The sequence below is a fragment of the Marmota marmota genome, unplaced genomic scaffold (assembly GCF_001458135.2).
Source record: "Marmota marmota marmota unplaced genomic scaffold, marMar, whole genome shotgun sequence".
NCBI lineage: Eukaryota > Metazoa > Chordata > Mammalia > Rodentia > Sciuridae > Marmota > Marmota marmota.
Window position 1 is genome coordinate 27068544 of NW_026000240.1, and position 13104 is coordinate 27081647.

The following is a 13104-nucleotide window of genomic DNA, read 5'->3' on the forward strand; positions in this document are numbered from 1 at the left end:
CAACCCAATAAGATAGCATAAAACAAAACCGAAACAGAATGAAACAAAAACTGAACAAAGAATAATTGTATCAATTTTCTCTTTCTCAGGGCCGAACAACTTCAAACCTTGAGCCAACCATTTTTCCCAGTTTGCCTGAGAAAATTCTTGGAATAGGCAGCTTGAAACAAAAACAAGATAAATCAAAACGAGAACACATTGTTTTTTGAAATGCTCACCCATTTTGTTGCCTTCCCTCAGGGGCGAGCAATTTTACTCACCTCTAAGCTTCAGGCGTTCCCCGTACGGGCCACCAGTTGCCGCAGTCTGGCTGGGCACAAAATCAAGAGCCACTCAAGCAGGAACAAAGTTTATTTTTTGAAACTGCCGCCAATGTCCGGTACCGCCCGGGCAGAGAGTTTTTTCCACTCATGCGGCCTCCTCCTGGACCTGCAGAGAGAGCTCCTCCCCCGCAACTCCCTCCTACTGTACTTTCCCAACCAATGGGAACTCTCCAGGAGTCCCGTAGCCGGCCTAGGTGAACAGCAGGAGTCCAATATCCATATGAATGCAAATCTTAACATAATCATATCATCTCAATGGCTAGCTGGCGTCACCTTTCCACCAAAAATGCCATGCATCATATACTTGGCTCTTAGCAATTTCTATAGTTTTTCTTGCTGTGTGTTAACAATTTCATTCCATTATGATTTGATAAGGTGCAAGAAAATATTTCAATTTTTTTCCCTCCGATTCTGAGGATCAAACCCAGGAACACTCTAACCCTTAGCTATGTCCCCAGATCTTTTGTTTATTTTGTTGTATTTCTGTATGTGTTGCCCAGGCAGTCCTCAAACTCCCAATCCTGCCACAGCCTCCCAAGTAGCTGGTAGTACACATCTATGCACTGCTCCCAGCTTCGAATTTGTTAAGACTTGTTCTGTAGCCTAAAGTATGTTCTACTTTTGGGAAACCTTTCATGTTTTGATGAAAACAATGTGTATTCTCTTGGAATTGTGTTGATTATTCTATAGATGTCTGTAAGTTCAGTTTAACTCTGATGTTTCTGTTTGGTTTTTTTTGTCTTTATTGATTAGCTGTATTTTGGTGAGAGTAGGGTATTAAAATCATCTACCATTATTCTTGGGACTTTTATCTCCCATTATGTGCAGTAATGGTTTTTTAATGTAAAATAGGATGCTCTTATGTTCAGTGCACATAGATTTGCAACCATTATATCTTCCTAATTAATGGATTATTATCTTTATTAATATGAAATGACCTTCTTTGTCTCTTTACCAAGTTTGACTGTATGTCTGTTTCATCAGATATGGATATAAGTACTCCTCTTGCTTTTTCATTCCATCTTCTTAGAACATTATTTTCCATCTTTTCACTTTCAGTGAAGTTAGTCTTTCCTAGTAAGGTTACTTTTTTTTTTTTTTAACAAGCATCAGATTACTGGGTCTATTTTAAAAATCAGGCATCCAGTCTGCATCTTTTCATTGGAGAGTTAAGATCATTGATATTCAAGGTTATTTTTGAAAGTTCCTGTGATTTTGTTGTTGTTCCTTGGATTACTTTGAAGATTCTACATTTATTTGTTTTTCCCTTATTCGTCTTAGTCATTGATGTTTGATTCTATCTTAGTTCTTATTTGCTTATCTTCTAGTGAGGTTAATTCTTCACTGTGTTCTCATGATTGCTTTTATCTTTCTTTTCTGGATTTAGGATTCCTTTAAGTATCTTCTGTAATGCTGCTGTAGTGATCATTAATTTGTTTAGTTTATACTTGGAACATTTTTATTTTTCCTTTGATTCTGAAGGAAAACTTTGCTGGATATAGTTGTCCAGTCTGCATTTATTTTTTTTTTTCAGGATTAAAATACATAATTCCATGCCCTCCTGGCCTGTAGAGTTTCTGCTGTGAAATCTGTTACTCTTTTATATCTGCCATAATTTATTTATGACTTAGCATTTTTCTCTTGCAGCTTTTAATACTCTTTCTTTGTTCTGTACTTTTGGCAGATTAACTATTTGTCATACAGAGGTTTTATTTTTTTCTTAAGATGTCTCTTTGGGATTCTAAATCTTCTATAGCTGGATATCTATTTCTTTCCCAATATTTAGGGAATTGTCTGCTATTATTTTACTGAATAAGTTTTGTGTACCTTTGCATTGTAACTCATCTCCATTGTCTCTTCTGATATGTTTGATCGTTTAATGATGTCCCAAACGTCTTGTATATTTTTTTTTCTTTTTATTGCTGTTGGAATGTGATACTTCATCAACCTTGACTTCAAGCTTTGGTGATATTTTTTCCACTTGAACTAAGCTGTTGGTGAGGCAATCTACTGAGATTTTTATTTGACTTACTGAGCTTTTCGTTTCCAAGTTTTGTTTGGTTCTTTTTCAGTATCTCTCTCTTATTGAAGGGCTTTTTCATTTCCTGCATTGTTTTTCTTTATTCATTCAACTATTTAGTTTATCATCTTTGAATTAGTTGATTCTTTTTAAAAGTTGATTCTTTGGCTTTTCATCCCCTTTGTTATCTTTGGAATCACTTTCTAGATAGTCAGGAGCTTTTAGAGGAACCATGTTTTATTGTTTTCTTATTTCTTGTATTTCTCTGTTAAAATTTTTGCATTTGTTGGGAAGCATATCTCTTCCATCATGATGTGAGGGTCTTTTAGTAAACAACTTTTATTTGATGATTTGCTGAGGAGTATTTGTATTGGAATGTTGCACTTAGCTCTGAATGGACTTGGTGGTATAATGTCTTTGTGATTTCTCTGTGTTTAGTGGATTTTGACACAGTTGTACCTTGATAGAGACTCGGACTTGATTTCTTTGTAGGTCTCAGGAGAGTAGGATCCATTTAGTAGTTCATGCAGGTGTGATGTTGACAGTGGAGTATTAGAGATGTACACTCTGATTACTCCCCTAGTCTTGTCCACAGTGTGCAGTCTAAAAGGTTCTATGAGAGTGACTTAAGGGAAGGGAGATCCTTTGAATGTCCTCTTTCTCTATACTTATCATCTAGTTCATTAGATATTCAGATTTTTAAGAAATGTCTGAAGAAGTTTGAAGTTCCTATATAAGAGGTGTGGTATCCAAAAGAGTTGTTATTTATGGGTGCTGTTATTATACTGAATGTCCAGGAGAGGGACTTTAGATTCTTGTAACCCTGCCAGATTATTCTGGCTTAGGATATTTTTCTCATACATTCTTTTGCCATGGTTTGAATGAGACTAGGTTTTCCCTAGAGTAGGTTGTGGTTTCTCTCAACAGGCGTGGTGGTGTAGGTTAGTGACAAAATACCTGCCAGGTACTTGAGTTGCCAAACATGAATTCTCAGAATAACAGAAGAAAACAAATAACAGTAACAACAATATAAAACACAGTAAAAACCAAGTAAAAGAAACAATAGGGAAGTGTAAAAAATAATATAGAATTGATTAAAATGTTAAAAGTTGATAAAGGTAAAATTAATAAAAACAATAATAGTGAAGAAGGAGAGAAAGGGAGGAAAGAACAAAGAAAATTTTCAAACAAAGGACAAAAATACATAAATCCAATTAAGGTGTAGAAGAAAACAGCTGTAAACAAAAATGAGAAATAAAATTAATAATAGAATTTAAAATACATGGGGGAGAGGAAGCCAAAAGTTTCTTCTAGCCTGGTACTTGGGTTGAAGATTCTTTCCATAGCTTATGTGTGTCCCATCTAAAACCTGTTGTTTCCTGTCAGCTCACATTAAAAAAATTGAGTGGTATTCAAGCTGTGCTTTGTGTTTCTTACCAGGCAGGGTCAGGGAATGTTGTCTGTGACAGCATTGTATTCTCTCCACAATTTTTTTTTATGTGCAACCAGGTGTGTGGTGTATGTTGGAGCCTCCACAAACCCTTCTTGCTTTTAGCAGTTTTGTTATAGATTTATATGACAAAACATATAAATCTATGAACATGAATGATGTTCTACGTAACTTATTGGCTTTTGTAACACTGTGGTCGATACAATTTATGTGTATATAAATATGAATGGTTAATCATTTAAAAATCTAATTTTAATTCTTTTAATTATTTAATTTTTTGAATGTCAGTTTACTTATCCAGGGTGCTATGAAATAATAACTAACAAAATAGGGTTGATAAAATAAATACAATAAATGTAAATACAATAAATGAGAACTATTTCATATTGATAAGATTATTCATAACCCAAAGAAGTTTAACTTTGATGGACTGATGTTAAATTAGGGGTTTTTTTTGTTTTTTGTTTGTTTGTTTTAATTTGGGTGATTTTCGGAATGCCTGCCAGAGACAGATTTTATTTGTGATAATTAGAAATTTAATTCAGATTTCCTCTTTAATCTTTAAAAATCTTTGCAAAATTAAGCTTATATTGTAGTGAGTAAACTGTCTTCAAGATTATTTTTATCATTAAAAAGATAAAGTCATAATATAAAGTAAATACAGTCACAATACAAAACTTTCCCATCTTTTTTTAATATTTATTTTTTAGTGATAGGTGGACATAATATCTTTTATTTTAATATGGTGCTGAGGATCAAACCCATTGCTTCACACATGCCAGGCGAGTGCTCTACCACTGAGCCCCAGGGGCCCCAGCCCTCCCATCTTTTTTAAGAATTGTGTGTTTGGAACAAAATCTTTTAAAATGTTTTTTTCTTCTTCCTCTTGGATATAGGGAATTTATTATTTATACTTGATAAATTGATATTGATAAATTCAGCATCCTGTAAATGAAGTACCAAGTATGCACCAAGTAACTAAGTAACTAAAATGTGCTTGAATATGATTCTATTTAAAAAGATAAGGCAGATTTCAGTTTTACAGTATCAATTTTCTAATTAGTAAATTAAATTTAATATGCCAATATAGTTATTTCATTTGTGTGTTTTTTTGTTTTGTTTTGTTTTGAGGTACTGGGAATTCAACCCTTGGTTAATCTACACCTGAACTACATCTCTAGACCTTTGAAAAATGTATCAATCTCATTTTATTTATTTATTTATTTACTTACTTACTTACTTATTTATTTATTTATGGATGGTACTAGGAGTTGAACCCAGGGGCACTATACCATGTAGCTATATCCCTGCCCCTTTTTATTTTTAGACTTTTAGTTTAAGACAGGCTCTCTCTAAGTTGCCCAGTCTTACCTTGAACTTGCTGTCCTCCTGCCTCAAACTTCCCATTAACTAGGATTGCAGGCATGTGCTACTAAGCCCAGCACCACCCTCCCCCCACCTTTTTTTCTTTTTAATACTTTGAGACAGGGTCTTACTAAGCTGACCAAACTGGCCTTAAACTTGTGATTCTCTTTCCTTAACTTGAGTAGCTGGAACTCTTACTGGCCCATGACTCTAAATGAAGGGCACACTTTTTTGACTTCTAGAAACTATTCTATTGTTATGTGCTCTTTCTTTAAAAAAAAAATATATAGTATATTTTTGGGGCTGGGGTTGTGGCTAAGCAGTAGAGCTCTTGCCTAGCGTGTGTGAGGCTCTGGGTTCGATCCTCAGCACCACATAAAAATAAATAAATACAACAAAGGTATTGTGTCCAGCTACAACTAAAATAAATAAATAAATATTAAAAAATATATAGTATATTTTAAAGACTCTTCCCTCTTTTTATTTTTTCATTTTTTAAAAGCATAAGACAATAGGATTTATTCAAGTGGAGAGAAAAGAGACAGATCACTTGTAAGGTGAGAGGAACCCTATAGGAGTTGCTCCACTGTTTTCTTAAATATGATATGAATTGGAGTTGATAATTAATGACAAGAAGTCTGTCAAATTATAATTATTTTTGGATTTATTCTTAGAGTCTTAATTTTGCAATTTTTTTAAACTTGAATATTTTACATTTAGACTGAAAAAAGTCATGTTTAATTATTCTCTGTATTCCAGATTGATTTTTGAATTACATTTCAGTTTCTTTAAATTATGTTGATTTTTAATGCAAGTTTTCAGCTAAACTACATTTGTTTTTCCTTATCAGTACCAGTGGTAAAATATACATGACCATATTTCAGGTAAAATCAACTAACAAAGAGAGAAGTATTATGAAGGAATAAGATGAAAAAGTAAATTTTTATTTCTTGATAATTATGTAGAACTTAGGAGTTTCTTATGTTCAGAGAAAACAGGTATGGATTATATCAAGGGGCATTTTAATTTACTGAAGAACATTCTGATGATAAAGAATATCAGAAATAGCCACAAGAGAAATATGATCTCTATACTTGGAGATTTTTAAGACAAAGGCAGCTAGCTGTATGTCTAGATATCACTAGTGTATGTTTAATTAGTCTTTAGTGCTCTCTTCTAGTACAAACTTAATGTTTTTTGTCTTTGTCTTCTCCTTCCCCAACACTCTTTCTTGTACTTATCATCTAGTTCATTAGATATTCAGATTTTTAAAAAATGTCTGAAGAAGTTTGAAGTTCCTATGTAAGAGGTTCCTTTAGAATATATGGTATAAGAATTTGAGGAGGAAAGAGAAAAACTATAAATTTTTTTCATTTTTCAAACAATGGTCAGATTAAATTTTATGTTTAGCATGAGATAGATAAAGAATAACTGTAAAATCTGTTGTTTCACAGGTACTGTGAGAATAGAGATGTTTCGAAATATGCAGAATGCAGAAATCATCAGAAAAATGACTGAAGAATTTGATGAGGTATAGCATTCCAATATTTATGCAGATTGCCTACTTATACTTTTAAATTGTTAACATGTTGATTATTTCAAGTTTTGTTTTGATTTGGTGTTTAGTGTAAGAGAAGATATATATTACTTATTTATATTAAATATCAATCCATACTACTAATTACAAAATTAATAGCTTTGGGGATTTGATTACATAGTGTGGAGGTAGCATTAAATAATGTCTGATTGATAAGGATAAGAAAATTAATATTATGAAGTAGAAGTTCATTCTTGACTTTTATTCTTGAAAACTTTCTCAAATTCCCAAATTTATAAATGCATCTCCAACACTTTTCTTCTGTGGAATGCTAGTCCCATTAAATGCTTTAGAGGAAAAAAGGTTCAGAGGTCAAAGAAATCTGAACAGGGTTCCATATTATACCTTTCTTAGTATCAAAGCACATTTTAGTTTTTAAGATTCCTAGTGAAGAAAAATCGGCTTAACTTTATTTAACTCAGAATTTTCCAGTTATTTGAAACAGAATGTTCACTGCCATCCTATGTCTTCTTGTGTGTATATGTGAAACTTAAAACTTCTGTTTTGGACATTCTACTTCAGGGTATTCTAATTTTCATTTAGAATACATGTTTTGTTTTTTTCTTCATAATCCCCTTTCCTATTTTCAGTGAAATATTGTCTCAAACAGTTTTTACATGGATTGTAAATGCTGAAACATTTTCAGTTTTACTTTTATATTTATGCTTTGGGGCACTGCTAATTGCAGTTTTAATATTCTTCCTTTTGATTTAAATATGATTTCTATTTTCTGGCAGATGTTCCTTTTTCTTGACTTTCAACAGAAAAGATTGCTTTTTTTACCCCCTGTTGGGTGTAAGCTTAGCCTTTTTTTTTTTTGTTAGTGTTACTAATTTTCAGTTGAATAAAGTAGTACAAACGCACCGTAAAACAAATACACTCAAACATATATAACATCTTGTATGTCTTTCTCATCAGTTGTTCACCTTCTCTAAAGCAAGCTCAGACCAAAAATATTTTACATGTGATTCTTTACAGAAATATTCTGCTAGTGTCTTTTCAACTATGTTAGTACCATGTTAGGAACTAACATGTTAGGAACATTATAGTCTTTTCAACTATATTAGTACCATGTTAGGAACTAACATGTTAGGGACATTATGCTCCATTCATATGTATATCCATAATTCCTTGTTCTCGATTTTGTAATCCCAAAAGCCTTTGACATTGTAAAGTTTTTTTGTTTTTTTTTTTCCCACTTAGGTAAGGTTATTTACAGTTTTGATTTCTGTTAGCCAGTGTAAGTTTATGTTCTTGACTTGGTACTAGTCAGATTTCTTTCTTGCAAATTCCTGAGTTAAACCTACGAAAAGGAAAGTTTTGGAAGTTTCAGTCCATGATCTGCTGACCCTGTTATGTTTGGGCCTGTGGTATGGCAGCAGTGCATGGCAAAAGCGTTTATCTCATGTTGGGAGCAAAATAAAGAGGAAGAGGCTAACTTCCCCTTTAGGGGCATGCCTCCATGGACCTAAGAGCTCTGTCTAGGCCCCACCTCTTAAAAGATTCTACATCCTCCCAACAATACCAGTCTGGGAAACAAGCCTTTAAAACACGAACATATAGGAGACATTGCAAATACAAACTGTGTCAAATATTCCTGGAAATATTTAATTAGAAGGGCATGCCACAGATTGTGTTTGGATTGTGTTGGACTGTAAGGCATTTGAACTTACATGAAGTTAACTTTCTAAAACTAACAAACCTGGATTTTAATATATTACTGTTGGGCTTCTTTTCATCAAAATAAATAAATAAATAAATAAACTGGTTATTTCAAGAGCTTCTATGTACCAAACAGAAGGTAACAAAATCAAATTAAGGTGTAATTGGGAAGTTGCTTCATCAGCTGCCAGAATGATTGTACTACACTAGACTTGTATCAAAGTGATTCAGATCTCAAATTAAAATGTATTGTGTATCTTGGACCTTAAGAATATTAACACTTGATGAAAAGATTATTACAAGTTTTTGAGATAATAGTTCCCAACCTTTGTTGCATATCTGGGTATCTTTAAAAAGTACTGGTACCTGTCTCTGCCACATCCCCAGATATTCTGATTAATTTGTAAAGTGTGTGATCTGGGCATGGGAATTTTTAAAAGTTCATCAGGATTCTCACAAGACATCAAAGTTTTAAATTACTGGTTTAAGGTAAATAAAAAGAAGAAAGCCAAAAATTAAGTTATTAAAACCCTTCACGTGTGAGAACAGATAGAGGGGGAAACAAATGAATATATTGTAAAAATGAATGTGATAACAAGAAATTGTTACTTTTGTTTATTTATTTTTGGTAGTTGGTATTGAACCTGGGGGCACTCTACCACTGAGCTATATCCCCAGCCCATTTTATTTCTTAATTTTGAGACAGGGAGGGTCTTACTACATTGCCAAGGCTGTCCTCAAACTTCTGATTCTCCGACTTCAGCCTCCCATAAATTTCTGGAATTACAGACCTGCACCACATCCAGCTCAAGAAAAAATCATTACTTTTGTAATAAGTTTAAACAACTAGAAGAAGATGAGAAATTCATGGAAATAAAGGTCATGATATGCCAATATGGTCATATATTCAGAATATAGTAAAAGGTAGTTAACTGTTACCAAAAGTGATAATCAATACGAATACATAGCAAATAAAATTATTTTAAAAGGATTTATTTCATTTCTCTAAATATTTTTTCCAATATTTGAGATAGTGATCTAATCAAAGATTGCTTTTTTTAAAAAAAATCATTTAAATCTTTTTCCTTTTTGGTTGTACAACTGTTTGGTTATACCAGGAATGTGTTCATTTAGAGCAGAATTATTTATTAGATTATCTTCTAAGGCCATCGATTTTATCTTCAATAATTTTACGAAAATATTATTCTTTTTTTTACTCTGTATATTCCCAAGAACTTGGGTTTAAATACTTCTATATTTCTAGATATACCATATTTGATTTTTTTCCCTTAAAAATACTTTTTTGGTCATTTATTCCCCAGGGGATATGGGAGGTTATTTTTGGTACATCATATTTTATAGTAATGTTTTAAAAGATCTGAACTGTTAAATTCGAACAGTGGTTCTCAAAAGAGTAGTCATTATTAAAATATTATTGAAATAAATATATTATAGCAAAGTCAGGTGAAGGTGATCACCTAATCAAATACAGATAGATTTTACAGGAGGTGGTCTAAAAATCTATGTTATTGCCTGAGAAGTACACTAATGTTCCTATTCTTTATTACAAATAGCTTGTTAATAAACTTTTTTAAGCCCTACAAACTTGCACATAGCCAAAGTGCTAAGTAATTATATCAAACTAATTTAGAAATAAATTAATTCCCAGAGCATTCTATGGCTCTTCAGTTTATACCTAAGTATATTTGGTTCTTCTTGGAATCAGCCGTTGGAAGCTAAGGCAAAATATAATATTTGTTTTCCAGATTATTAGCATTATATTTATATATATAAACTTTTAGGTATGTTTTTCAAGATCAGCTAATATAGTTTTCATATATTTAAGTATGCCTTGTACATAAGGAAACATTTGTAACACATTTAATATATTCACTTAGTCCCTTTAATTCTTTTTATAAATTGTAAGATTATGTGGTGATTTTCTATAATGATTACAAGTTACCCTTCAGCTTTTTTCTCTTCTCATTTGTTATCATATGTACTTCCCTAAATTTTTTTTATTTAAAGTAAGTATGGAACTTCCATATTTTTATTTATATGAACAGTTATTTAATGAAAGGGTTAAAATGTTAATAAGTATAAAAGTGGTTAAATAGCACACAACCTCAAAAATGTAAAAGAAATGCTGCAGAGTGTAGAAGAAAGGTCACATTATTTGCATTCTCAAATACAGTCTCTTAAATTTTTTCATTTATACATTCTATCAAGAAAGCATTTTTCAGCCTTCGAAACATCTAATAGTGAAAATTTGGGACAAAGTTAATTTGACATATAAAGTTTCACTCCCCTCTTTGCCCTGTTGCCTACATTCTTCTCAAAGAGTAGCTAGATTTCTTATGGGAAGTATGCTTAAGTAACTGGTAATTATTTCACATTTTCCCTGTTGTGATCTATGTCTAATTTCAAAGTATCTGGTAAATTGAAATAAATAGATGAAAGGATTTATTTTCTTTCCACTCTTGGTAAATAGAAGACTGAGTGTGTAGTCCTCATGTGTTGTAATAAGGTATAGTTTGCAGCATATATTGTTATTCATAGAATTAAGTGTATCTCTTATTGTATTAACATTATTCACATAAAAGTAATCTTTGAAGGTCAAAGAAGACAAAATGGATATTTTACATACTTTTTAAATTAAATATTTTATTTAAATGCCATAATTACATGTTTCAAAATATTACAGTCATATCAGTGCAGCCACATGCCATATTATTCACTTGTTGATTATAAATATTTAAGGTTTAGTTTCTGTTTTTTTCTCTGTGTTTAGTACTTTTGTATTTTGTGGGGAGATACAGAGTATAGACTATAAAATCATTGAACTTACATACGTAATTTACAGTAAGTGAATATATTAGTAAGGAGTGTCATTTCTACTGTCTACCGTCTTCAGTATTGAACTCATTACTCTTTCCCTTGGGATATCTGAAATATAATTTGTGTCTACCACAAAGATCTGAAACTTAGACCCAATGAGGGAATACTCAGCAATAATACCTTAACATGTTTAATAGTTATGAAACGTGCAAAATCCAGTGAGACACGAAAGGATGATTTAATTATGTAGGGTGTGAGGTCTTTACAAACTAGATTTTGCTTTCTTTCTTTCTATTATTATTATTATTATTATTATTATTATTATTATTATTATTTTGTAGAATCAGGAATTGGACCCAGGGCCTCACACATGCCTGACAAGCACTCTACCACTGAGCTACATCCCCAACCCTGAATATAGATATTTAAAGATGAATAAAAATTCACCTGAAAAACATGGAAGGAGTTTAATGAGGAGAGTTTAGAGCGCTTGAGGGGAAACAAAAATGAAGCTGAATCAAATCATTAATAATCTTGTGTACCACACTCAGGAGATTGGCTTTGATGTTAATAAATTAGCCATACTGTAAACATTGTTGTTCTCCTAAGTATACTAGACAGTGTTGTAGGTAAGTGCTGAAGAGTCAAAGATGGGAAAGCTATGTGATTTAAACATTATAAAAATCTTGTGGATTTGACTTTTCAGTATTCTTAATTGGTATAACTGTGTTTGTATAGGACAAATTAAATCAAACTTCCTCTTATTTTAGAAGCATATAGTTTTACCACAATTAATCGAATTAATCTTTATGGATACTTTTTATTGGTAAATATATAATAAAACTTCAAAACAAAAGTTCAGACAGTGTATTTTATTAGGCCCTTCAAATTTTGTTGTGTAAAAATATTTTTTCACTAGAGCCTCCCAAGGGTGAATAGAATATTATTTTGTTTCCTTAACACATGGTTCTTTTGCATTCTAACTTTTTGAGGCAGAATTAAAATGAAAACTGGTTTATGTAAATTCAACAGATGTGGTTTTACATCTTAAACTATGACTATTTTATTGTAATAATTTAGGAAACAGCACTCTAGAATTTGGATTTCAGGAACATGGTATCCTCAAAGATGTTAATGTGTATAATTCCAAAACATTTTTAATATGCCTGTTTTTCATATGAGTCACTTGATATATGCAAAGCAATATATAACATTTGTGTAGGATATGTGAGTATGCCCTTGACAAATTGAAGAACTCATTTATTGTCAATACTACCAAAATGATCAATGGACTCCCCTAGTTTATCCCAAAGGTATCAGTATCCCAATTTTTATTGTTGTTGGCTCCCCCCCCCCCCAATAAATCTAATGATAGATTGTTTCCTACTCTAAATGAAAGGTTTGTCAAGATTCATGGATGAGAGTAAAAGAAAAACGTTTGGTAGTATCTCATTTAACTAATTGATAACAGTTTTGGGCAAGACATTTAAAAGGAATGATATTGGCATTCATTGTTGCTTTGATTTTATATATTGATATTTCTTTTTAATTTTTTATTTTAATTTGTTATGTGTTACAATTCATATTACACATATAGAGCACAATTTTTCATATCTCTGGTTCTACACAAAGTGTATTTACACCATTCGTGTCTTCATGCATGTACTTAGGGTAATGATGTCCATCTTATTCCACCATCTTTTTTACCCCTTTGTTCCCTTCTTTCTCTTTCCTCTGTCTAAGGTTCGTCTAATCTTACCATGCTGCCCCTTCCAACCTCACAATGAATCAGCCTCCTTATATCAGAGAAAACATTTAGCATTTTTTTTGTGTGTGTGGCATTGGCTAA

General features: G+C 32.0%; 1 protein-coding gene across 7 annotated transcripts in view; it reads left to right on the top strand.

Annotated features, from left to right (window-relative positions):
• The window catches only part of Stag1 (stromal antigen 1), a 261193-nt gene that overhangs the window by 95827 nt on the left and 152262 nt on the right, over positions 1–13104 (top strand). For 6 of the 7 annotated variants that reach the window (XM_015487017.2, XM_048794464.1, XM_048794466.1 and 3 more), the window contains one exon: positions 6613–6689. The exons of the other annotated variant lie outside the window; for it this stretch is intronic. In XM_015487017.2, coding sequence (XP_015342503.1) covers positions 6613–6689 — 77 coding nt within the window. The remainder of the gene's footprint in view (positions 1–6612; positions 6690–13104) is intronic. 7 annotated transcript variants of the gene reach the window in all.